Source organism: Protopterus annectens, chromosome 13.part0 (assembly GCF_019279795.1).
Source record: "Protopterus annectens isolate FY-2018-M chromosome 13.part0, PAN1.0, whole genome shotgun sequence".
Classification (NCBI taxonomy): domain Eukaryota; kingdom Metazoa; phylum Chordata; order Ceratodontiformes; family Protopteridae; genus Protopterus; species Protopterus annectens.
This window is the reverse complement of record NC_056747.1, coordinates 203,935,524-203,962,811: the sequence shown is the minus strand read 5'-3', so window position 1 is coordinate 203,962,811 and position 27,288 is coordinate 203,935,524. Positions and strand designations below refer to the sequence as shown.

Genomic DNA, 27,288 nt, shown 5'->3' with positions numbered 1-27,288 from the left:
AAAATTAAAATTATGTAACAATAGCTCTCAAAATAATTCAGAAGAACAGGAAAAATTTAAATTATGTAACACTTTGTTTTTGTTGCACCATTTGAGGGTATGGTTTTTGTCCAGCAAAAAACACAGGTTTCGATAAGAAATGCACCACTTTGGGCATTTGATAGGCACCAAGATGAAATCCCCTGAATGTCAATCATCTGAAGAACAACATGCCTAGAAACAGAATGCTGACTACTGTTTTCTACAGAAAATCACTGATGTTACAATTTTAATTCTACACTGACAGTAATTATTTTGCTTTAGTAGAGTTCTCCATTTTTCTGTCAGTTCAACCAGAGTTAGAATACATAAGTTTAGGGGATGGGGGGACTTGTCCCCCGCATCAGTGTTATGGACTGGGCTTGACCACTTACGAAAAACACTTGTATAGTATTTTTTCACCCTTCTCTTTTTCTGCAATTAGTTTTTGGTGTTTTGATTCTATGCCATTCTGGCATTCAAGATTCCAAATAGACCCATCTGAAAAGCTAGCAGGATACAGGCAGAATATGAAAGCACTGAATGGAAAGTACCCTGAACCAGAAACACAAATAAAGAGCAAGGCGCTATCAGTCACAGCCCTAATCACTATATACTTAATTTATTTGTTAACATTACAAAAATAGTAAATCAGTGCTATACTTGCCTGAATCTGTCTATTTGGCATCCTCCATAGGAAGTACTAATGCTGGTGCCCTTAAATGTTGTGTCCAGCTGAAAAATGAAATTATTATAAATGTAATTATAAGTTATAACTAGTGATAATAGAAAATATAAATATCAAGACGGAAGGAAATATATAGCATACACAATGTCACTGTTTTAATTCTTACCAAATTATTTATATTTAGTGCTGCAGAGTTGTAAGTGTTAGAGAGCACATTCGTTAGCTGAGGTGTAAATGCCAGATTAGTCAGCGTTATGTTCACTGTAAACTCCTGATACACTGGTACTGGCATTGTAGCTGTAAAAAAATAACAAGTAACCCATAATAACCATGGTAAATACTTAAAAACAGTGTGCAGATTTTGAGTTAACAGTATGTGCGCATTTTAAAGAAAATTGCTTCATTCAAATATTAGCATGACTGTTGTGTGTGTGTGTGTGTGTGTGTGTGTGTGTGTGTGTGTGTGTGTGTGTGTGTGTGTGTGTGTGTGTGTGTGTGTGTGTGTGTGTGTGTGTGTGTGTGTGTGTGTGTGTGTGTGCGTGAGAGATGAAGTAATACATTTTAAGTAAATAACTTTACATTATATCTTCCATGAATTGCTTTGATTTTTATGGATTGAGCTGTCAATCCAGGTGTAAAATAATAATAATGATAATAATGACAGGACCTGAAATAATAATATGTGCTTAGCTACAATTGGGGACTGATAGTCAGTGCAAGTAAATATCGCTGCTGTGATTCTTCAAAACAAGGGATTCAGAAAAGCTTACTGTGATGCAGAAGCCTTTTTATATAAGGTTTCCACCTCACAATAAGTCTTTCTTATTTAAACATGAGACTGGTCACTGTACTATGCTCCCTGTGAGGTAATAACTACAGTCTCATGGCTAAAATTGTATACTAATACAGGGGTCCAGTGAGAGGTTAATGCTAAATAGCCATTCTGTCCCCTAGAAATGTTTGCAGAGCCTGATTTATTCAGTCAAAAATGCAGATAATCACTCAGATTAGTAAAATTGAATTCTAAGAGGAAAACTGAACACCATCTTTTGACAGTAGTCACCAAGTCACTCCTAAGGAAGAACTCATGTTACAGGTAAGTCCAGCAAAGCCATGGGAGTGGGTAATGTGTATGTGGGCATGTGAGTGTGTTCATGTCTTTATGGGCATGAATGAAGCTGAATGAGTGTGTGTGTGTGTGTGTGTGTGTGTGTGTGTGTGTGTGTGTGTGTGTGTGTGTGTGTGTGTGTGTGTGTGCGTGCCTCTGTCTCTCTCCCAGTTTGTATTCATTTCTACCTTAGTTATCACACATTAGGAGATCACACAAGTTTGTGTATGTGTGAATGCTTGGTTGCTTGTAGTATAGTAGGTTTAGGGAAAGCTGAGACCGGACATGCGTGCATATGTGTGTCTGTCTGTCTGTTTTGGTGGTTGCAGTATGATAAGTGGGGAATCACAAGACTGGACATTTGCATGTTGTCTATGTGTGTGTCTGAGTGTCTGTCTGCCTGAGTGTTCACAAGTTTGGGTGTTTGGGTATGTCTCCCTGGGTGCTTGCAGTACAGTAAGTAAGAAGGTAGGTAATTGGGGATGCCAAGACTGAGTGTGTGTGTGTGTGTGTGTGTGTGTGTGTGTGTGTGTGTGTGTGTGTGTGTGTGTGTGTGTGTGTGTGTGTGTGTACCTGGATGGTTGGTCTGCATTTGTGTGTGTGTGTGTGTGTGTGTGTGTGTGTGTGTGTGTGTGTGTGTGTGTGTGTGTGTGTGTGTATACCTGGATGGTTGGTCTGCATTTATGTGTGTGTGTGTGTGTGTGTGTGTGTGTGTGTGTGTGTGTGTGTGTGTGTGTGTGTGTGTGTGTTTGTATGCATGTGTGTTGCTGCATGTGTGCTGATATACTGATATATAGGTGAGTGCTTTTGTGATTCTATGCAAGTGGGAGGATTGTGTGTGTGTGAGAGGGGAGATAACTTTGGTAATGCACTAAATGGGCTGCTTTGGAGAAAACTAGCACGGTCAGGTCTGACAGCACAGTGCTCTATTCAGAGACATTATTATGAAACGCTAATGATTCAAACTGGAATTTCTTTTCCTCACACTGATTTACCAACCTACATTGGACAATTAGCATGGGTAGAAATGACATTTCTGACTCTCAGGCCAAGACGCATAATATAAAGATGTAATTAAGCATAAGCTTTTTATGCTTAGAACAAACTCGTTAATGCACTTATGATTCACAGAAGAACACCTGGGTGATAGAACTAATGCCAAACCTTCAGTGTGTCTCAACTCTGATGTGACAATGACCAGTGGACTCAAATACTATGTGCGTACAATGCCAACACAATGGTACTTTTGTGCAGATGTTCAGAAAAAACGAGACATCGAGGGGCATACTGTTAGCAGTTACACCCCTAGCAAAATGCAACTGCTTACAGCAGCATTACCGTAATATTATTTCTACTATTCCCAAACCATTTTAACATATCCAGCCCATACCTCTCAACTTTCCATATTATTGTTTCCTATTTTTGGCCTTTTCCTCATATAGTCAAAAAATAATGATTGACATTTTAGTTTCAAACTTCATACTCTTCATAAAATCCCTGTTAATGTAAAACCTGTTAATTTATCAACTTTCTAAGTTTTGTAAGAGCAGTATTAAAAATTGCCCCTATTTTTAGGCCTTTGTCCCCCCTCATTATTTATGTTTTTTTCCAGATTTATTCCTGTAAGAGGTTGAGAGATATGATCCTGGCAGCTCTCTTTTTTTATACTTTCAATTTGGTATCAAGTATAGAAAAAAACACTGAAAACTATTTGATTTCTCAAGACTCAGTGTGTAGTATGTACTGCATTGAGATGGTGGTCTAAACATTGTATTTCAGCTCTAGGGGACCATATTTATATGTCTCTGAAGGAATGCTAATGCCAGAGTCAGTCTGCTAGTCATTTATCTGATAGCTGATTCTACATCTCCTAACACTTTCCAAAATGAATCAGCTTGAAACATTGTAATCCTCCATCCTTCTTTTCCTTCACTCCTCAGTCACATTACCTTATATAAAATACGTATCTTTGCAACAAAGTAGCATGCTTTATTTATGTTTGATCTCTTGAACAATGCAATAAAGATACATAAATGGTCAGATTTTATCACACCACTGCCTTTGCTATGACCTGCATATGTAACTGCCACTGTCATCACCTTGTACTGATGTTATCGTAAAGAAGTAAGTGTTCAAATACAAACATCCTTTTATTCAGAAACAATGTATAGAGCAGATGTAGAGCAGATATTCATACTCATGATTTTGATATTTGATTTCAGCTTATAACCTTCACATAGTATTTGCAACTGCAAATTATTTGGGTTACATCTATTGCAATTAATGAATAAAAAAAAAGCAAATATTGCAAGTCAGAGCACGGCTTTTAGGTACTGTGTTAAAAAACAGAGTCTTACTTGGAGTGGGAGTTGCTGGAGCCTTTTCATTGTAACCTGTAAAGTGAAAAAAAATCATATCATTCATTGCTCACTGCTTATTATAAAACTGATATAGGTAAAATTAGTACTAGAAAATCACAACCTGTAAGTGGTCGACTTCTACTACCATGCAACATTAATGAAGATACCAGCATTCTAAAAACAGCAGATTAGACCTGATTACCTGCCCTTGGAATTTTATTTCATTTCATGCCCTTATTAGGTGGATAAAGGTAGAGCAAACCTGATCTGCATGTTTTTGACACCTCATAAACTTAAGCCACTAACTTCATATTTAGAAGATAACATCTTAATTGACTTGGTTTCATGTAAGGTAAATTATGTTCCTCTAGTACTCGGCTCATGTACAAACTATATATCAAATGCTGCGTGCATCAAAAAATTATGAAAAAAAAGAAAGATTTCCCTGCATCAGTTTGTGATATTAGCTTGCACCAGTATGTGCTAATATTAAGCATGAGTTAGTTACAATTTTCAGGATAAAAGTGTTATTACTGCCAACAGCCACTGCTGAGGAAAGACCAAAAATACTTTATATGTGTATGACTGATAAAAATGTCAGCAGACTATCATGTATGGCATGATCATGTATGGCATGATCATGTATGGCACAATCATGTATAGCATGATCACGTATGAGATGATCACATATGGCACAATCATATATAGCATGATCACATATGGCACGATCACGTATGGCACGATCATGTATGGCACAATCATGTATAGCATGATCACGAATGACACGATCACATATGGCACAATCATGTATGGCATGATCATGTATGGCACAATCATGTATAGCATGATCACGTATGGCATGATCACATATGGCACAATCATATATGGCATGATCACATATGGCACGATCATGTAATGCATGATCACGTATGGCATGATCATGTATGGCACAATCATGTATGGCATGTTGCCATAAATTTTATCACTTGATTATCTTTTAGTGCACCTGTCCATGATAGCTGATTTTGTAAATGTCATGTGTGGCACTTTAGGCATGCTTTAAATGACTAAGTAAATAATCTATTAGATGTAACATATTGTGTTTTAGGGTTTCTGTATAGTCTGAAGCATACTTTGAAAATGTTGCTTATAGTACTTGTTTCTGGCTGATTTCTAAAAAAAAGAAAAAAAAGCAATATGCAGAGGTTTCTTTTTATTACATCCATCAATGGGTATGGGTTATGCAAAGAAAGAGGAACTTTACCATCTACGTATAGGCTGTCAGGCTGTAGACTGTATACACCCATTGTAGTGACGCTGTTTGTCTTTTGACTAACATCACGATATAGTTTGACTCGATCAAATGGCAATTTTGATGAATCATCCCTCACTTTGCAGATCATATCCACTGTTGTTGCAGAGTTACCCGCTGCACTTCTGGTGAGACAGTAAAATATATTTATAACTCAAGTTCAATACACATATCATGTGATATGTATAGCACATATGAAATATGACAGATATTTTAACTGCTGTACTTTGTCCTAAATAAATTAATATATTAGCTTTTATTCAGTAAATATTTTAACAAAGTCATATATCATGCTAAATGCATATTAGCTTAAAAGATGCATGTCTGTAGTCCTGCTAAACTGTTTTTATAACAGGATATCATGGATTTTATTCTGATTAAATGTGTCTCCCATGATTAAGAGGTATTGTAAGCATGCAGGTCTGGCAAAGTATAAAACAGCAAATTGTCTGTACTTACCTGAAACCATCTACTTTGCATCCAATGTATGTATCACTTATACTGCTGTTCTTACAGATGTTGTCGATCTGAAGCACAGAAAGGTTCAGAATAAAATTAGACACCATTGATTATGAAAAAAAAAAGATCTAGATATAAACTCTTTACTTACCAGGTTATTGACATTGGCTGCTGCAGATTTATAATTGTTGGTTGTTGACTCAGCTAGCTGAGGTCCATACATCAAATTAGTTATAGTGACATTTAACGTAAACTGTTTATAATTAATTCCTGGTGCCATAGCTGTAAAACACAAACAATGCATTTAATCTGATGGGCTTTTTAATTATTACAGGATGTAGAAATAATGAAACACAATATTTTTCTAATGTAAAGAAAAAGTGCCCCAGGATTCAATAACACCTACACTAAGTGTGCACTCAATGTACACTGCTCTGAGAAAACAGACAACACATACGTAACTTACACCTTCTTCCTAATTTGTTTCCTATTGATATTCTTGCAGCTTTAAATATTGAAATGGAAATAATAAGCACAAAAAATGTGATAAGAATATTCTTGAATACATATCTTGTAAACTTAGTGTAGTGCTTTATTGAATCTGGCCCATGGAGTAATTAATTCTTTTTAACATGTTTACCACTAGATTGAAGTTAGTTACTTTTAGTTCCCAGAAGAATTGGCATGAATTTATAATACCCAAGTCAATCAAAAATGAGGGTTGTGAATTCAGTAAGGCAAACATTAACAAAGATGGGGCACCACCTTGCAAAAGGACTAGTAAACAGGACTGAAAATAGTAACGGAAAAGCATAAGATTCTACATCAAATTTGTCATCGCAGACACAGCACTGCATTTTAAACTAAATGAAAGAGGTAAAGTGTATGCCTGGTCTACAACATAAGCTATACTGGAAAGAAATAAAAGGTTTTGGTATGTACTGTGTAAATAAATTTAAAAAAAAACAATGGCTGGTGTGACAGGAACAGTTAAGTACTGCAAGAGAATCAAAGTATTCCAGAAGAATACTGCCTAACAAAAATGGAATGCATGTAAAAATGGTTATCTAAAGATACAATGTTGCATTTCTTCTGAATGATGATTTTTTTCCCCACTAAAAGAATAGTGGAAAACAGGAGAGAAACTTCAAAAAGAATAGATTCCAAAACAGTTAGAGGATTAATAGTCTTTTGACCTAATGCAATGTTAGTATTCTGAGGGACAGTGAATGGAAATAAACATTTGATTGAGTATTATATGTAGCTTATTAGAGATAAATAGGTTGACACTAATAGGAACAAATTTGTTTTTTATCTGTTGTTAGAACTTGTCTTTCTTAGAAACCTGCATTGGTATAAATGTTCATATCTTGACTGCAACAAAGGCAGTCTGAATTATGGAAGTGAATCGTTAAATGAAAAGCCAGTCAGGAGAGGTAAGCTTCAATGACTATCAGCCCACTGCTTTACATTGGAGGAGGAAGCAGGGACTTCCATTGCAGAAGCTCACAGTGGTAGAAAACAGAGGCTAACTGCAGTAAATGTTCCAGGTACCTTAAGCTTTCAAGAATACTGCGCGCAAGCAAGCCAGCTATAAAAAGTGTAGATGTACTGTGGACTGAAATTGCACTGAGGAGACAAAGGCATTTAAGAAAAATCAGACTCCATGCATGACTAAGATTGTATGGCTACTGTGGCTCAACCCATGGACGCCATATTGCCAGGCTACCTTTTTGGCTAGGCTTATATAGGCCCTAGGGTCAATAGCCTAGTACCTACCTATGAACCTATAAGATGAGTATCTGTAAGACGACTTCTCTTTGGGAAAGAAAGTTCTTCCCACAGATTGATTCAGATCAGACAAAGGAAACATATGGGTCCAGTGGGGAGGAAAGGTTAGAGGGTCATCAGGAGAAGAGCCACAAGGGTTAATCTTTCTGCATTTTGTACCTTTAGAGGTTACCTGCCCATTTCAAACATTAAAATAGCTGGCCAGGAGACATATTTTTACTCTTATTACTACAAACATTGTTGCACTTTTAGAGAGTTTTCTAGGTTGTATTTCTCATTTAATAATAAATCATCTAATAACTCCAACGATCTTAATAATTCTTATGTTTGCCGGTGTGCATATTGTTGTATTCAAAGCCATTATTATTTTCTGATGTAGCAGAAGGTGAATACAATATATTACAAGAACAACATTTTATATGAAAGGACTTAAAAGACTTCATTTAGAAGCTTATACCAGAGAAAGAACCCAGATATGTTAAATAAGCCTTAGGTAAAATGTGCATCTAGTAAAATAACATGTTGTTTCAGAGTAAACTGGTGGTGCCACAAAACACTGTCAAGTAACAAAAATGAAAAGCAATTCAGAAACATTTGGCCTTCTTGTAGATATTTTGTAATTGCATGAATAAGTGTAGCTTTCAGGTATACAGTGCTGCTGAAAGACAAACTTGCTGATGACTATGGATTTGAGTGATTATGTGACTATTTTTAAAATCTGTATAAATACTAATCATTTCTGATTTTTCTGTGTTATTTCTGCATTCCGTATGGCACTCAAGGATTTATTCACAATACCTATATCAGTTTCACTGTAACATTTTAGAGCAGAAAATTTGCTATAAAAATATAAATCTCATTTTTCTGCATGCAATTGGTCTGATCCGTTTTAATTTTTCCTTTATATTACTATTTTAAAGGATGAATGAGCAATTTTTCAAAGATTGAATAATTTATTTCAAAGGCCAGAAGTATCTGGAAAGATAATGATGATGTGGGATTCAAACTCCATTTTCTACTACTCAGTCCTAATCCATCCAGCCATCCATCTATCTTTACATTCATCTCTCTTTCTCTATCCATGTATCCCTTTTTAACACTAACTTTAATTAGAGACAGAGCTTATAACAGTCAAACGGAGGGTAAGGAAAGAAATTGTATCATAAGCCATAGTAGGCTAATAGGCATGTAATCACCTAATCCTCTCCAAATTCAATTATAACAAATAAACATTTGTGTTCCACTTCCCTTTCCAGTATGTAGCTCTCCATATTGTCAACTTTATTCAAACATAACAGTTATGGAATTTTCTTTCTCCAGATAACCTCAGTTGTAAAAAGGAGGTAGGACAAACATAGCAGGCAGTCCTATGATCATTGACCCACCCAAATATATATTATATAATATATAAATCATTATTAGGTGATATATATATATATATATATATATATATATATATATATACACTCTGCATTGTGCAATATGATGTGCAGTATTTAAAAATTAAGTACTCTAGCATTAATCATCTACCAAAAACAGATATTTGGAAATAAATGATTAAATAAAGTTTACAGGGAGGTGAAATAAAAACAGCAGGCTATCTTTTGTTGGACAGAATATATTAAATGTTTAATGACTACTATCCATATTATTTTATTTTATTATATTTTATTTTATTTTACATTTGTTAACCGGGAAAGTCTATTTGGACATGTGTACTTTTTCAGGGGAGGCCCGGGGAGAAAAAGCTCTGCAAAATCATACAATATAGCATAGACAGTACAGTGTATAGTTACAACATATTAGAAAAACATTAAGTTGATACAGTTCTAATATATAAACAGTTTTAGTTTTAAGTCATAAATAGTTATGCAGGCGATTAAGACATTTTTGTAAGACTATATACAAGAGAGGTGATCATATGAGTGAAATCATTTCTGAGGGGTTGTACTTAGTTCATTATAAGGAGTTTTTAAGTAAGGGAGTATAGATAAAATCAAACATAAGTAATAGTTAGAATGGTATTTAGATATAAGCGTTAATGCTTAAGGAAATGTTCTAGAGTAGAAGTGAAGGATGTAAGGGGGGTGGTAAGGAGTCTAACCTGGACTATGGCAGGTGAAGAGCCAGGAGTGTGTAAAGTAGGTTTTTAGGAGTTTTTTTAAACTGTTTAGGTGAGGAGGCATTCATAAGTGGGATGGGTAGAGAGTTCCAGAGATTGGAGAGATAGTAGGAGAATAGTGCTTCACCTGCTGAGTTTTTTACTTTGGTGTCTTGGAGGACTAAATTGCTGTTTGAGTGAAGGGATGTGAATGCTAAGTATGGTTGGATTAGGTTTTTAAGGGCTGGGGGGTTTTCTGGATGGTGGAGGATTTTGTGGGCTAAGGTTAGTTGATTAGATTGAAGTAAGAGAGGGAGTTCAAGCCAGTTCGGTTGCTTGACAGATTGACAGTGGTGGGATTTGTAGTGGGCATTTGTGGCAAATTTGGGAGATTTTGTTATAGCAGTTTTCAAGCTTGGTGAGGTCGGTTTTATGGAGGTTTGTTAGGACAGGGGATGTGTATAAAAGTGTCAATAGCAAGTGTGTTCTAGCAATTGCACTTTTTGTATTTTATTTAGATATTGTTTATTCCTGTAAAGGAGACCAAGTTTTTTTCTGTACTTTTTTAATGGGTTGATCTATGTGGCAATCAAATTTCAGGTTATTATCTATAATAACATCTAGAAGTTTGATATGTGGGTAGGAGTAATTGAGGTTTTGTTCTTAGAGAAGATGTAAAAGTTTGCTGAGGGGGGGATTGTTTCTGGTAGGGTGAAAAGCATAAGTTTAGTTTTATTGGGATTTAATAAAAGTTGGGAGTTTGTTAGCCATGTTTCAACAGATAGGAAGGTGTCTTGGGTGATAGATTGTAGGTCGTTAAGGGAAGAGGCAGATCAGATCAGAGTGGAGTCATCAGCATATTGAATGATCTTGGCTTGGGGGGGGGGTGCAGAGTGGAGATGATTGGAAAATAGGGAGAAAAGAAGAGGACCAGGAATGGAGCCTTGGGGTTCCCCTAAGTTGACTGCTAGGAGGGGTGAGAGGGATTCTTGCCAAAGGACTGTTTGTTGTTGATTCGTTAAGTAGCTTTGGAACCATGCTATAGCTGTGTTGCTGAGGTTGTGGGAGGAGAGAACATTTATGAGTGTGGGGTGATTGACCATGTCAAATGCTTTTGACAGGTCCAGGAATATTGCTTTGATGATCAGGGAGTTGTTTCTGAGCTGATTAATAGTATTTGTGAAGCATAGAAGGGCTGTTGTTGTGCTATGGGCAGGGCGAAAGCCATGTTGAGTGTGTGTTACAGGAGGTTGTGAGTTAATAGATAATCCATGAGTTGTGAGTGAATGACTCTTTCCAGGATTTTAAATAGGGGGGAGAGGATGGCAATGGGGTATTAGTTAGTTAGTTCACAGGAGCTACCTCCTTTGTGCAAGGGTATGATGTGTGATATTTTCCAGACAATGGGAACATAGGACTCACTGATGGCTCTATTTATAAGTAAGGCTACTGGGTGGCAGATTGCCTCTGATGCTAGTTTTAGATATGTAGAATAATAAAGGGCATAGACATGTTACGGATTTATCAGAGGAAACTTGACATGCAGTAGTCCTGTTGAAGGAAGGATAATAATATAAAAGGGATAAAGGCAGCTGTAGTTTAATAGCTGCAGATCTTTTTCCTCTCTGTGTGTGTGTGTGTGTGTGTGTGTGTGTGTGTGTGTGTGTGTGTGTGTGTTTGTTTGTTTGTGAGTGTACATGCACACACACACACAAACACACACACACACACACACACACACACACACATACATACATACATATACATATGAGTTCACTAAATATGACTGAAAGTTCACATGACCGAAGCCCATTTGACTGAGTCCAAATGACCGAAACTTCATTTGACCGAAAACTCATTTGACCGAAAAACAGCACTGGCAGGTATATGCCCTGGTCCCCACTGTAGTACGACCCTGGAGTTAGAATATATTGTTAGGGGGGTGTGGGGAGCACAGGTCCCCAAATCGGGGGGTGTGGGGGTGAATCCCCCCACAAAATTCAGTTTCAGTAAACAATATGAAATCAAACCACAAAATATCTGCTCAAACAATCTAGGGGGCTTTGCCCCCACACACCCCAATGTGGGGGGCTGTGCCCCCACCCCCTAACAATATATTCTAACTCCAGGGTCGCACTACAGTGGGGAGCAGGGCATATACCTTTACAGTGCTCTACAGATTGCCAGTGCTGTTTTTCGGTCAAATAAGTTTTCGGTCAAATGAACATTAGGTCATTTGGCCTCAGTCAAATGGGTTTTGGTCATATGAACTTTCGATCATATGTAGTGAACCCATACATATATATTGTCACATGTTGCATCTGGAAAATGTGTACTGCTTCCTTAAAATGCGTGTTACAGTGTGAAGTGTAGGGAACTTTTCATGAGCAGGCAGCTTTGTATGTTAGTTAACAAGGTATTATTTTGCCAATTAAGTTTGTATAAAAATAAGTCACCTAGAGGGTTGTAATCAGATAGTCAGTTCCACATCTGAGGAAGAACAAAAAGGAAGATCTTGGAGTTGTGGAAACACCAAACCATTTGAGAAAGGACTTGATGTTATGTCAAGTGAAGTAACATTAGTGTAGAGCTGGAATTAAGGCCTGGTTGAAACCTGGAGCCTGGTTATCAGCTTGTAAAATACTGAAAAAATACTCTGAAAATCGTTTGCATTTCTGAGAAGTCAATGTATGCTGTTTGTGATTCTTTTTTTTTGTTACAGTTAGAGTAATAAACCTATATTGTTGTGCCACCGTCGTCTCGTTGGACTTACTTTGGTGTTATGTGCAAGAGCACTTGGCTAGAGGCTTGCCATTTTTCAGATCCTTAGAGTATCTCTCCTGTTAAGTGAAAAAAAAATATTTTTGGCTACTAATTCCCAGTATTGTTGTCCTGTTATGTTCCAGTCATGGATTCATGGTGATAAAAAACATGGAAAAATTAATGAAAGAATTATTAAAAAGACGTGGAATCATCAATCGAGACAGACCAAAGACTGGCATACTTACAGCAATAGCTAAATGAACTGGTGAGCAATGCTGACAACCCAGGGAGTGTGCCTACTATCAGGAAACTAACCAGGAAGGATGCCTAGACTGACCTCTGTCTGCGATCTCACTACAAAGACATGGGACCAAGCAGACTGGGCAAAAGTCCTGTTTTTCTCAACTGCAAGGAGAGCGGCACTGAAAATGTACATGGATGTAGAGAAAACTGATTGCATGGACAAAGACAAACTTAAGAAAGAACTTCATAGACACCGCGGAAGTCTACTACATTTCATAGCGGTAGGGCAGCAGCTTATCACACCCATTTAGTATAAGGATCAGACTGCAGCATGGCAGCAGTGCTCATACAGACAGCCAGGATCAAAACAAGGAGAGGAGAGATGGCACAGAAGCTACAAAAGCTGCAAGAATTTGGTTTCGGTTAGACCTGAACAGATTTCTAGAGCTCTACACTCATTACTATATGATTTTCCTTAAAAGAAAATGACATTCCTTGGGAAAGCAGATGATTTACTTTCTAAAATAACCATACAGCAAAACTTTACTTTTCAAAAATAATGTGAAAGAAACTGAAAAGTTCTGAGGCATTGGATTACTATCTTCACTCTGTCTATGGGATAGTGGATAATGGGTCTATATTAGAACATCGAGGTTTAAAACCTTTGAATGTTCTAATATTGAACCCTATGGAGCAAAAGCTTAAAATATCAAAGCAGCAGAAACCCAAAATCTTTCCTAGGCAAAGATTTTGGTTATCTGTTTCTGTTCCTTTGGTATTTTCATAGTTGTGGGTGGAAAGTTACGGGTTGGGTTCAGGTAAGTGTGCAATTGTGTGGATGTGAGGTTAGGGCAGGTTAGGTGAGTTAGCGTGCGGGTTAGGTATGTGTGCGATTGCGTGGACATGAGGATTAGGGTGGGTTAAGTGAGTTAGGGTTAGGGAGCGGGTGAGGTGAGTGTGCGATAGTGACGGACCTTAGGGTTAGGGTTTGGGTTAAGGTAAGTGGATAGTTAGTGGTGTGTGTATAGTTTAGTGTAGGGTTAGTTGTAAGATTTTGGGTGTATGTGTGTGTGGATTGCTGTTTGTTTGGTGTGCTTTGCTTGTGTTGTGTGTATGTGTTTTGTAACAGCAATTTCTTCCCGTAGGAAAAAAAATCGCTGTTCTAACAGTTCGAGATTGTAAGCTTTTGCTTACATAGGGTCGATTAATCACCGTTCACTTCTTTAAGCGGTCGATGATCTACTATAGACCCTGGATAATATATACCTATATATATATATATATATATATATATATATAGAGAGAGAGAGAGAGAGACATCTCTGTCTATATCTACACACATACACACACACACACACACACACACATATATATATATATATATATATTCAAATATATACATATATAGCTGTATATCCATCCAATTTTTGCACATGGGGTTGGGAATGTCACTTTAACAGTGACAGTCATCTACAGCCAAGGTTTATACTGCCAAGTGGCTAGCCCTGCCACTGTAGTTCTTCCACATTACACACCTGCATGCACACTCACACCTATGGCCAATTTAGGGTGTCCAGTCCACTTACATCTATATTTATATTTATATATATATATATATAGATATATATATATATATATATATATACATATAAATATATATATAGATATATATATATAAATATATATATATATACATATAAATATATATATATATATATATATATATATATATTGAGCTATAGATATAGATATATCTCTATACATGCCAAATACATTAAATGTATAAATATATATATATATTAAAGTTTGTGTGCACAGTAGATCAGTTCAGTTGGTATACAGGCTTGATTAAGAGTCCAGTATCTTCAGTAAAAGCTCAGAAGCCTGCTAATGCTTTGGGAAGGGGGAGGGGTAAATGACAAGGTTTAAGCCAGCTCTGTTTGCCTTGTAGGAGTGTGTGTTCAGTCTCTGCGACAGAATACCTGGTGAAGAGCAGAAACAAACATAGATGCTTTTCTACATGGATGCAAGGGAAGGGTCATGTGATTAAAGCATGTGGTGCATAGCCAAGCACTGCAGTGGAATATTTCATGCCAACATCTTGGATATTAAAAAGTATATGGGAATGGGATAGTCAGAACTTAAAAATAAAAAAAAAAAAACATTCTCCTCAAATATCGTGGTGCTGGTTGTAGCACAGTCAGCCCTCTGCCTGAGGCACAAATGAGCCTTAAGACCCTTCCTTAGAGGACATGAATGCTTCAGTAGGCTGGATATGATGGTAAGGAGAGGAAAAGTCCAAACAATTAAAATAAACATTGTGTTTGTAGTGTTTCCATGCTGGGGGAAACTTGTCACCTTTCTCATTCATTCCCAGTGCATACAAAAATGGCAATACTGAAACCCCATGCAACAACTACAAGAGTGTTTTGCACTTATTGAAGATAATAAAATATGTTTTTGGAGAACCGTTTTTCATATTACATTATTAGCCTTGTTTCGCATTCACCAAAGTTTGGAATTTTCCTTTACAGTTTGTACTCCTGGGACACATGCACTGAACTTGCAGTCCTGGCTACATGTTGTGCCACCCATCTCCAAGTGAGAAGATATTAACAGAATGCCAAAAACTCCTAAACCCCCCACAATGAAAAAAAAGACAACAAGAAACAAGGCGTTATCCCACTGCCCTCTTCACTGGCTCATTCTCACCTTTTCTTGCCAAATATACATTTTAAACAAGTATCAGGAGTTTTGGACTTACTTGTTGTTGGCTGTGGTAACATTTGCTTTCTTTCATTGTAACCTGAAAAAATTAGAATAAAGGAAATGAAAGTTATGTCTAAAACCAACAGTATGAAAGCACAATGCTTAATACATAGTGATGAATATCGCACATTAAAAATTACCACCAGAATAAAGGAAGAATTCCTTGAACAAGAAAACAACCTTCTTAAAGGAGTGATTAGCATTCAAAATGTAAAGATTACTTTAACTTGCATTAAGACTGATTATAAAAGATATTGTTAGACACTGTATTTGAAGTCCTGAGTGCATCTTTACACATATAATGAGTTGCAATTTAATGTCTTGAGTTGCTATCAAAACCAAAGCTGGGTACTATTACTTCACTGAGGTTTATGTATTTTGTTACAATGCACACCAGGTAGAAAAAATGCAAACTAGCTATCAAAGTTGTTTAATGCATGTAACCCAAACACTTTTAATTTACAGTAAAAAGCAATTTTGTCACAGCATGGAATATATAAATCTCAGACAAAGAATGACATGGTAAATGTAGCCAATGCTGCACATTTTGCATACATAGTTAAGGATTTCCAAATGGTACGAACAGAAGACCTGGTTGTACATGTTTTTTTGTTTCCATTATGCTGTATTAGGCAAGGGGTGGATCAGCAGAACATGACATCTTTTCCTTTGATTTACATTAATTAGAGAGCACAAGTCTGAAGAAATATCGGGTAATACATAAAAATCAGGAGATAAACATTCAGGTTTTTTTTTTCCTCAAATATTCAATGAAAGCTACACACAATCATTACAGTTTGCCTGCTCAAAAGAGATTGCAGAGTTAGGTTTGCATACAATGGAAAACAGGAAAAGGGTAACCACTCTAACAAAGGAGAGAGAATCTAATGCGTTTCAAGCTTTTGATTCCTGTAGGTGGCTTTCTCAAATAAATCCATCTTATGCAAATATTAATGTTATTTTTTACATGCAATATATTCTCCCAAGTGGGTATTCTAAATGGGCTTCAGATCTATTGCTTTTATTAAAAAAAAACACCATGTAGCTACAAGACAAGTAAAGGCAGGAGACTGTCCACAGTCAAGCACAAGTTCATAATATATTGTGGCTTGTAAACAAAGCTGTAGCATAAAATAATGCATAAAATGTGAATTATTCTTTAAGGTAAACATCTCTCATTCACCTGGATAAGCAAAAATCCCATCAACAACATGTACAGTTATAGTACCAGAGCACTCCAACATGATATGCTGTGGTGGGAGGTATAAAGATGTGACACTATTATTTCACCATAGGCAGTCTTAATGATAGATGATGAAAGAGCTTGGTGGGGCGTACAAAGATGTGGCACTATCATTTCACCATAGGCAGTCTTAATGATAGATGATGGAAGAGTTAGGAAAGGTGAGAATCTCAGCAGAGAGCCCACCTAAAAGAGGCATAACAAAAAGGGATATAAAAGACAGGAAAGCAGTGTCTCTTCAAAATAGTGCAGTGCACATTCTTAAGGTTAAATAATCAATAAAAGTCTGAGACAATATGCAGTGAATGAACACTGATGTGGAAAAAGCATAAATGAGGGAGATGAAGCAGCTTACGCCCTGCGCTTACAACCAATTAGAGATTATAATGGCCTGCCAGTATGCTAATATTGGGGAGAGTTACTTATGTTTTGTATATGTGTGTGTGTGATATGGAGGGGTACTTATACTTTGTATGTGTGTGTGTGTGTGTGTGTGTGTGTGTGTGTGTGTGTGTGTGTGTGTGTGTGTCTGTCTGCCTGTCTGTGTGTGAAACATTATAGTAAAGATGCCCAACAGAAAATGAGGTAAGATCTAGATAGAATGAAGTGAGATTAGAGAAAAGGAATTCAAAGAGGGAATTCCATAAAGTTCTTAATGTCGCTCACTAAATTAGAAACATTTGCTGCTGCACCACTCTGTAATAACGCCATGCATTAAACACTACTTACCGTCAACATAAAGACTGTCATTTTGAAGAGTATATATGCCAAGTGTTGTACTGTTCTTTGTATTGGCACCGAATTCACGATAAACTTTAACTCGGTCAAATGGTGGGCTTGATGAATCAGTCTTGAGTTTGCAGACTGCATCCACTTTTGTCCAAACACCACCATTTTCACTACTGTAGGAAAATAAAATAAATTTAGCTGGACTACAGGTGCTTCTTATTGGTAATTAACACAGCAATTCAATGCAATATGTGTAAAATGATCGCTGTTAGATTTTTTAATAAAAAAATGCTTGTTTTTTTGTTTTATGCCACTACACATATTTTCATTAAGAAATCCATTTTGTTATAATGGCAATATATTAATTCTGCATTTAGCAACTCAGCACTTGGTATGTTGCAGTTTAAATGCTCATTTATAAAATGCAGTAAACAACATATATAGTCGAAGTGCAGATTAGCATTTAACAATTTAACAAACCATATGTATCTTCTGTATTTTGCTCACCTAAAGTCGACTACTTGACATCCATCGTATATTTTATTGATGGAGGTGTTCTTTAAAGTTTTGTCCAACTGAAAGAGAATAATAATGCGATATAATTGGAATCTGTCATTTACAAAGAAGGGAATCTTCATGGAAATAACTGTATTTATTGTGAAGCTTACCAGATACTGTATGTTTGTCACTGCGGACTTGTAATTACTAGATGATGGATCTTTCAATTGACTTACGAATGGTAAGTTAGTTGAAGTGAAATTCATTGTAAACTGATTGTAATTTGTTGCTGGCATCACTGCTGCAAAATAAAAGTAAAACTCAACAATCAAATGACAGTAAAACAACAATCAAATGACAGTAAAATAGCTTTATTTACTTAGTTTTAACTTCTGTGGAATTTAAAAAAATACAGTTATTTGTAAAAAGGGTCAGTAGTCTGTCTGCTCATAAAACAGTTAATACATTTGAATACTTTTTCTGCATCTGCAAATACATGTTTTAATGTTTGCCTCAGTCCCTTATAGAAATGTGAGGCCTCTTCCCCTTGTCAGTGTCAGCATCCTAAGTTCTAGTGTCACTGTGTTTATGTTTCACAGAAATATAGGCTTTATTCTGTTACTCCTGATATGGTTATTGTTTATTCCACAGTTTCATTTAGAATGGTTAAGTGTAAGAAATTAGAAAACAATCACCTTGCCACTTGTTACATAGCATACACATTTTCAAATCAGTACATGTACTGATCATACTGTCTAGATAGTATAACTGTGACAAGGTTCTGCCATCCATGCCAGGAGAAGTAGAGTAGACCGATCCACAAGGGAGGATCCACCTTGGATCCTGGGAACTACCATCCCATCAGTCTGACAAGCCTGATCTGCAAGGGCATGGAACGCATTATCATGGAACTTATAAACAAAGACATTGGCAACCTCCAGACACTGGACCCCACCCAGTTTGGGTTTGTGAAGGGCCGATCTTGTCTCCTGAATCTGATTGACTTCTTTGAATCGGTCTCCAGAGCTGTGGACGAGGGTAAGGAGGTCCACACAGCTTATCTGGACCTCGCCAAGGCCTTCAACACCATCCCCACTCTGGAATCATAGATAAACTTACTAAGCTGGACATAAATCCCTACATCACTCGATGGGTTGCCAACTGGCTTACTGACAGAACCCAGACTGTAAAAGTAGCCGACTCCAAATCCAGCTCCAGACAAGTGACAAGTGGAGTACCTCAGGGTTCAGTCCTGGGACCACTATTGTTTGGCATCTGCTTCTCTGAAGTACAGGCCAACACTAAGGGACTCTGGCTAACAAAGTTTGCAGATGACTGCAAACTGGGAGCCATTATTGAATCCCCAAATGATGTGGATATTCTGCAAAAGGGCCTTACAGAAACAGATGCCTGGTGCCAGAGCCATGGGCTCAAGCTTAATGCCAAGAAATGTATAGTCATCCCCTTTGGAAAAAACATGTACCCATGAACTACCACATAGGTGGCAGGACACTAAACATCGAAAGTGTGATGAGAGACTTAGGGACACAAGTGGACAGTGGTCTCACTTTCGATAACCACATTGCCACAACAGTCAGGAAATCCTTCTACATGGCACACCTCATCACTAAGGGCTTTTCATCCAGAAAAAAGGAGGTCATTGTCCCACTGTACTCATCCCTCATTAGACCCATTATAGAGTATAATGCCCCATTTGGTATGTACCTCACAAGACATCTGCAACAGCTGGAAAGGCCACAGAAATACCTGACTAAAAGAATCACAGGACTAAAGCAGATGCCATATGCTGACCGTCTAAAAAAAACTCCACTATACTCTGTGGCATATTATCTACTCAGAGGTGATCTCTGCTTAACATACAAGGCCATGTCAAACCCTGAGCTGTTGGACATGTTCCACTTAAAGAAATCCCAATCCTGCAGAGCCACACGCTCCAGGGATCTAAACCTTATCATCACAATGAACAAAACATGCTGGAGGGATAGGTTCCTGACCCAGAGACTCCCCATACTCTGAAATAGACTGCCCATACATGTCAAGAAGAGCATCTCATTGGCCCACTTCAAAAGGAACCTTGATGATTGGATGGGAGATAGGAAATTCACCCCAGGGATCATGTCAGTCGTCCTGCTAGACAAGGGCCCAGAGAAGCAAATATTGTGGGAAAAAATTTCCAGGGAATTGTTATGGCTAGGCTTGCATAGGCCTTAGGGCCGATAGCCTAGTACCAACCTATGAACCTATGAACCTATGACTTGTGCCAGCACAGCTAGCTGGAATTTTGTTAAATTATTATATGTCATTTGTATATCAAACTGATTTGTACAGATGCTTGTGTTGAAAATGTATTTGTGAGGTTTGCTTGTGTTAAAATGTATCAACAGTGCACCTAGCTGGAATGAAAAGAAATGTACATGTATTATTGTAAATTAATTAAATGTATATGTTTTAACAGAGGACACTGGGACAGCAACAGCAAAGGTTAACCAACTGGTTGATTTTCAGAAAAATAAGGGAAATGTAAATGAGCTGTTTAACCATAAAATGGCATCCCACACTGTTGACTAGGACTGGAGATGTTAGGTCTGGAAGAAATCTTTGTTCAGTAGCTTAGTAAAAGAGGGTAAGCTCCAGGCATTGCCATAAACATTTAGATGTGTATTGTAGGCATCTATGGTAAATTTCTGTCTCAACTTCAAAGGGGAATAGTGTGAGAACCTAGAGTCAGGTGACCAGATGAGGTCATTCTGCAAGCCATCTTGGATATATTTTATAGGGACTAATCTCAGAGGATGGAGTATTCTGTTTTGGAGAACCTGATTAGAAAGACTGCTCCTGTAGTTAATTGTGCCTTACTCCATAAAGTAAGTTATTAGGGAATAGTTATTCTCCTAGATTCAGTCAGTAATATGATGAAGCTTACTTTAGATACTGTGTTTCTTTATTTGTCTGAGTCTGTCCATCAATGTTCTTTTCAATATTCCCTGTGATCTGAACTCTGTGGTTTACTGTGAATATATATTCAGTATTTTCATGCTCTTTTATTATTTATTACAAAATATAATTTAAAACGTTTATTGTGATTGGTCCTTGTAGAATGTATCTAAGCTTTGAGAGTGATTATATTTATTTGGTGACACTGTGTGGGCCACTCCAGAAGGCCTAGCCATCATGGTCAACTACTACCATTTGTATTAGTATTAATATTACACAGAATAATTATACACTCTTTGTTGAGGGCCTCTGAGTAGCTGATTGTGGAGTGTCTGGTGGTAGTGATAACTACCATATACTATGGGCAGCAGGGGCCATGGCAGGTAATTTGTGCCAAACTTTCCCAGATGTGTGTGTATGCGAAGAATCAAATCTCTCAGTGTGTGTGCATCAGCTACTTGGGTCAGTGACACAAAGCACTGGGTTTACAGAGAGGGTACTGGAGGACTTGGCTTGGACACTCGACTGAGGGCTTAACCCTACAGCTGTACCAGGGGGGAGTCTTACTTGGGACCTGGAGGGAGGCAGATATAGAGGAATCCAGAGCCTGGACTGTGTTCCCTGTGTGCTCTTAAGGGAAATTGTGCTTGATGCATAGAGATCTGCATCTGGAAATAGAGTGTATCCATCTGTATTCAAAGTGCATGTCCCTCTCCGGTGTCAGTGGTGAGGATTCAGACTCCTTGATTACTTGCCCAGCATGTGGATGTCAGAATAATGTTCTTCTCCAGTCAGAAGTTACGAAGTTGAAGTCTCATACAAATCTCATATTACAGATCTGTTTGCTAGACAATTCAAGAGGAGTCATGCCATACTGTAACTCCCATACTTGCCTGCATTAAAATGTATGAAGACATGGAACATAAGTTACCTGCTGATCTGTGCAGATGTGATAACTATTTTACCACAATCATGAATAATTTAACTTGCCTACTCCCCAAACCAATGGAGCCCTACAGCATAGCAAAATACCACAAATGCTAAAGAAGGTCTGCAGGGAGATGGATGCCAAATGTATGGAATAATGTGGCAGAGATCTTGGTCTCTGAAGGCAGTCCTGCACCAAGCCATTAGTGCTGGCAAGGATTTAAATAACGCATCCCCTCACAAACAGCAGAGAGAAGAAGCATGCCTGTAAGATACCACAATCCATTCAGCACAACACAGCACTGTATGCAGGTAGGTAGAGGAGTGTGGAATGTCTATAACAAGGAGACGGCAGAATGTGGTGGAGATAACTGTCCAGAGCAATATGTAACAGGAGTGAATTCCAGACAAAAACAGCAATATGACCTTATATAAGAGCAATATGTAACAGGAGTGAATTCCAGACAAAAACAGCAATATGACCTTATATAAGAGCAATATGTAACAGGAGTGAATTCCAGACAAAAACAGCAATATAACCTTATATAAGAGCAATATGTAACAGGAGTGAATTCCAGACAAAAACAGCAATATAACCTTATATAAGACCAAAATGTAACAGGAGTGAATTCCAGACAAAAACAGCAATATAACCTTATATAAGAGCAATATGTAACAGGAGTGAATTCCAGACAAAAACAACAATATAACCTTATATAAGAGCAATATGTAACAGGAGTGAATTCCAGACAAAAACAGCAATATAACCTTATATAAGAGCAATATGTAACAGGAGTGAATTCCAGACAAAAACAGCAATATAACCTTATATAAGAGCAATATGTAACAGGAGTGAATTCCAGACAAAAACAGCAATATAACCTTATATAAGAGCAATATGTAACAGGAGTGAATTCCAGACAGAAACAGCAATATGACCTTATATAAGAGCAATATGTAACATGAGTGAATTCCAAGAAAAACATCAATATAACCTTAAATAAGAGCAATATGTAACAGGAGTGAATTCCAGACAAAACAGCAATATAACCTTAAATAAGAGCAATATGTAACAAGAGTGAATTCCAGACAAAAACAGCAATATAACCTTATATAAGAGCAATATGTAACAGGAGTGAATTCCAGACAGAAACAGCAATATGACCTTATATAAGAGCAATATGTAACACGAGTGAATTCCAAGAAAAACAGCAATATAACCTTAAATAAGAGCAATATGTAACAGGAGTGAATTCCAGACAAAACAGCAATATAACCTTAAATAAGAGCAATATGTAACAAGAGTGAATTCCAGACAAAACAGCAATATAACCTTAAATAAGAGCAATATGTAACAAGAGTGAATTCCAGACAAAAACAGCAATATAACCTTATATAAGAGCAATATGTAACAGGAGTGAATTCCAGACAAAAACAGCAATATAACCTTATATAAGAGTGGGTAGCATGCAAGAACACACACACACACACACACACACACACACACACACACACACACACACACACACACATACACAGGAAATGAAAAATGCATGAATATTTTTGCAGTTCAAAACATGATAGCCAGGTGTACATGTCCAAATGAGAGCTAGAACAGTAACCAAGCAGTAGACATCACAAATGAACAATATACCTCAGAAGCAATGTTAAGGGATATGAACAAGAAATGTCCAACCCTCTGTTCAGCTTTATGTCAGATGGCTAACATTAGCCAGACAAATAGCATCCTAATGCAACACAAATATGGCCATGTAATTGAGGACAGTATATATAAGTAGCATATCCTGTAAATATTAGGATTCTGTATTCTGGCTTGGTATCTCTTATAACTCTGCATTTCAAGGGAGGCTTTCCCAGTACTTCATGGTATGCTAATGTGACCCTATAACAGGTTATACTACTGGACACTCTTAAGAATATGTTCATATCGCTGATGGACATTTTGTACATGTGAAAGCGTACACTGTATATTATCCTCCTAAAATGAACTTAAGCTCATTAAAAATAGTTGTCCGTGTCCATGTCTAAGAATACAACATTGTATGTGTACTTGTTTGGAGTCCTCGCACCTGATCCATACCTACCTTGACACTTGCATCTCTATTTTAAATTCTTCTCCTTTCAGCACACAATTTTGTTTCTCTTCCCATATAAACCTAATCAGCAGTAAGGTATGTACTTTATAGCACTCCTACTGAAGCATTCATTAAAAGAAATGATTGCAACCTTACCCCTGCCATTTCTACTAAATCAGCCCATCTGTATTCAATAAGTCTCCTCAGCAAAATTTGAAACTGTTGCAGCACCATCCCCTGAAATGTGGCACCAAAGGGCAGTGTCATACAGACTTCTGCACTTACAGAGTTTCCATTTCTTCCCCATTACACCCCACACTGCCTTTCTGTTCTCATTGTTATTTATGTAAATAAATAAGTCCATTCATCACATCACTTTTTCTGTACAAATTTTGTTACAGACAAGTAGTGTGTGTGTGTGTGTGTGTGTGTGTGTGTGTGTGTGTGTGTGTGTGTGTGTGTGTGTGTGTGTGTGTGTGTGTGTGTGTGTGTGTGTGTGTGTGTGTGTGTGTGTGTGTGTGTGTGTGTGTGTGTGTCTGTGTGCAAGTACGTAGATAGGCAAAGATAGACAGAGATGCTTAGAAGAGCATTTATAACAAATTAAACTCCCAAATAACAATCTTGGTTTTATTGGAAAGTACTAGTTGGCAAAGGAAATGGTTGACAGAAGTACAAGATTAACAGCCCCGTGTGTTTTGGAAATATGCCCCTTTCCAATTGAATGCACTGTTGGAAGTGGGGAATGATGAGGGTTAAGCTTGCTCAATTATCTCTGCAAAGAAGGGAGAGTTGTGTGCTTACTCTCCATAGTGCAATCCCTTGTGGAGGTCAGAAAACACACAAAGTTGCTTGTCTGCATGGTTGCAGAGGCAGTATCACATGATCAGATCATGCATTGCAATGGGATATTCCATGACAGCAGCTTGGATGTTATCAAGTATATTGGAACTAGGGCAGTCAGAGCATAAAGATGAAAACCCCAATCCTCCTCACATATCATGGTGCTTGTTGTAACAGAGTTGGCCCTCAGCCTGAGACAACAAATCATTCTTATGGCTCACTTTTAGGGGGAATGAATGCTTCAGTAGAGCAGCTAGGATGGTAAAAAGGGGGCAAAGAGCAAAAAATGAAAATAAAAATTCTGTTTTCAGTGTTTCTATTGTGCAGGAAACCTGTCACATTTCTCAGTTTTTCCCAGTGTATGGAAGAAATGGCAATATTGAAACCCTAAGCAACAACCACAAGAGTGTGTTGCCCTTGTAACATGCTTTTCGGGAACAACTTTTCATAGGAAGTGATTATCCTTGTTTCACATCCCCTAAGTGTGGAATTTTCCTTAAAAGTTTGTACTCCTGGGACACACACCCTGAATGTGCAATTCTAGGTACATGTGGTGCCACCCATCTTCAAGTGAGAAGGTATTAATAGAGTGCTAAAAACTCCTGAACCCTCCCCAATGAATAAAGAGACCCCAAAACAATCCATATTATCCCACTACCCTCTCCACTGGCTCATTGTCACCTTTTCTTGCCAAATATATATTTATAAACAAGTAACAGAATTTTGGACTTACTTGTTGCTGGTGGTGGTAACATTTGGTTTCTTTCATTATAACCTGGAAAATTTTAAAATAAAGCAAATAAAAATTGTATCTAAAATTAACAGTATTAAAACACAATGCTTAATACAAAGTAATGAATATTACATATTACAAATCACTTCCGGATTTAACCATGACCTCCTAGAATAAGTAAACCACATTCTTATAGGAATTATTAGCCTTTGAAATGTCAAGATTACTTTAAATTGCATTAAGACTGCTTATAAAAAATATTGTTAGGCACTATATTTGAGGTCCTCAGTGCATCTTTGCACATATAATGAGTAACAATTCAATGCCTTTAGTTCTTAGCGAAACCCATGGTGTGTTATTGTTTACTTGACTGAGGTTTATTTATTTTGTTACAATGCAGGCCAGGCAAACAACTACAAACTGCATATCAAAGTCAATTAATGAATTTAATACAAGCACTTTAACTTATGGTAAAATGCACTTTTGTCATAGTACAGAATATAGAAAATTTGGTCAAAGAATGCCACAGTAAATGTAATCAATTTGCATACAAAGTTAAGTATTTCCAAATGGTATGTACTGAAGACCTGGTTGTAAAAGTTTTCATATTGTGCTATATTAGGTAAGGGATGGGCCAGCAGAACATGACATCTTTTTCTGTGATTTGTACAAATTAGAGGGCACAAGTCTGAAAAAATATTAGGTAATACACAAAAACCAAAAAATATACATTTGTTTTTTTTCCAGATATTCATTGAAAGCTAAACAAAATCATAATTTTTTTGCTGATCAAAAGAGACTGCAGAGTTAGGTATGCATACAATGAAAAAAAAAAGGGGTAAACCCCCCTTTGAAAACTTAGAATTCATCTATTGTGTTTCAAGCTTTTGCTGGCATTGCTGTCAGTTACATTCTCAAATATATCCATCTTATATGAATATTAATGTTTGTTCCATACCCTCAAGTGGTAATCGAACTGGGCTTCAGATCCATTGTTTTTATTTAAAAACAGAGAGTAGCTTATTGCTATAAGACAAGTAAAGGCAGTAGATTGTCCTCAGTCAAACACAAGCTCATAATACATTGAAGCTTGTAAGCAAAGCTGTAGCATAAAATAATACATAAGAAGATTAATTATTTTTTCAGGTGTATAGCCTTCATTCACCTAGATAAGCTAAGAACCCATCAACATCATGTACAGTCATAGTGCCAGAGCACTCCAACGTCTGGCACTCTGCTGCGAGGTCAGAGATGTGGCAATATCATTTCACACTTCAAGTCCTACAGACAGATGATGTAAGAGTCAGGAAAGGCCAGAATCTCAGGAGACAGCCCACCTAAAAGAGGCATAGCAAAACAGGATAGAAAAGACAGGAAAGGAGTGACTCTTAGGATTGATGCTGTGTGCACTGTTAAGTCATAAAAAAGTCTGAAACACAATGAACAGTGACTGAAGAACACTGATGTGGAGAAAGAATTAATGAGGAAGATGAAGAGGGAGATGAAGTAGCATGAGCCCTGGGTTTACAATCAGTTATCAGTTATAATGGTTTGACAGAATGCTAAGAGTAGAGGGGAACTGCTTTCTTGTGTGAATGTGTGTGTGTGTGTGTGTGTGTGTGTGTGTGTGTGTGTGTGTGTGTGTGTGTGTGTGT

The 27,288-nt window shown here is 37.2% G+C and overlaps 1 protein-coding gene across 7 annotated transcripts in view; it reads right to left on the bottom strand.

The window, feature by feature from the left end:
- The window catches only part of LOC122817706 (mucin-16-like), a 261,441-nt gene that overhangs the window by 68,642 nt on the left and 165,511 nt on the right, over positions 1-27,288 (bottom strand). For all 7 annotated transcript variants that reach the window (XM_044090777.1, XM_044090778.1, XM_044090780.1 and 4 more), the window contains 11 exons: positions 25,634-25,675; positions 18,253-18,383; positions 18,092-18,159; positions 17,585-17,757; positions 15,608-15,649; positions 6,097-6,227; positions 5,946-6,013; positions 5,439-5,611; positions 4,172-4,207; positions 873-1,003; positions 686-753 (listed from right to left, as the gene is read on the bottom strand). In XM_044090777.1, coding sequence (XP_043946712.1) covers positions 686-753; positions 873-1,003; positions 4,172-4,207; positions 5,439-5,611; positions 5,946-6,013; positions 6,097-6,227; positions 15,608-15,649; positions 17,585-17,757; positions 18,092-18,159; positions 18,253-18,383; positions 25,634-25,675 — 1,063 coding nt within the window. The remainder of the gene's footprint in view (positions 1-685; positions 754-872; positions 1,004-4,171; positions 4,208-5,438; positions 5,612-5,945; positions 6,014-6,096; positions 6,228-15,607; positions 15,650-17,584; positions 17,758-18,091; positions 18,160-18,252; positions 18,384-25,633; positions 25,676-27,288) is intronic.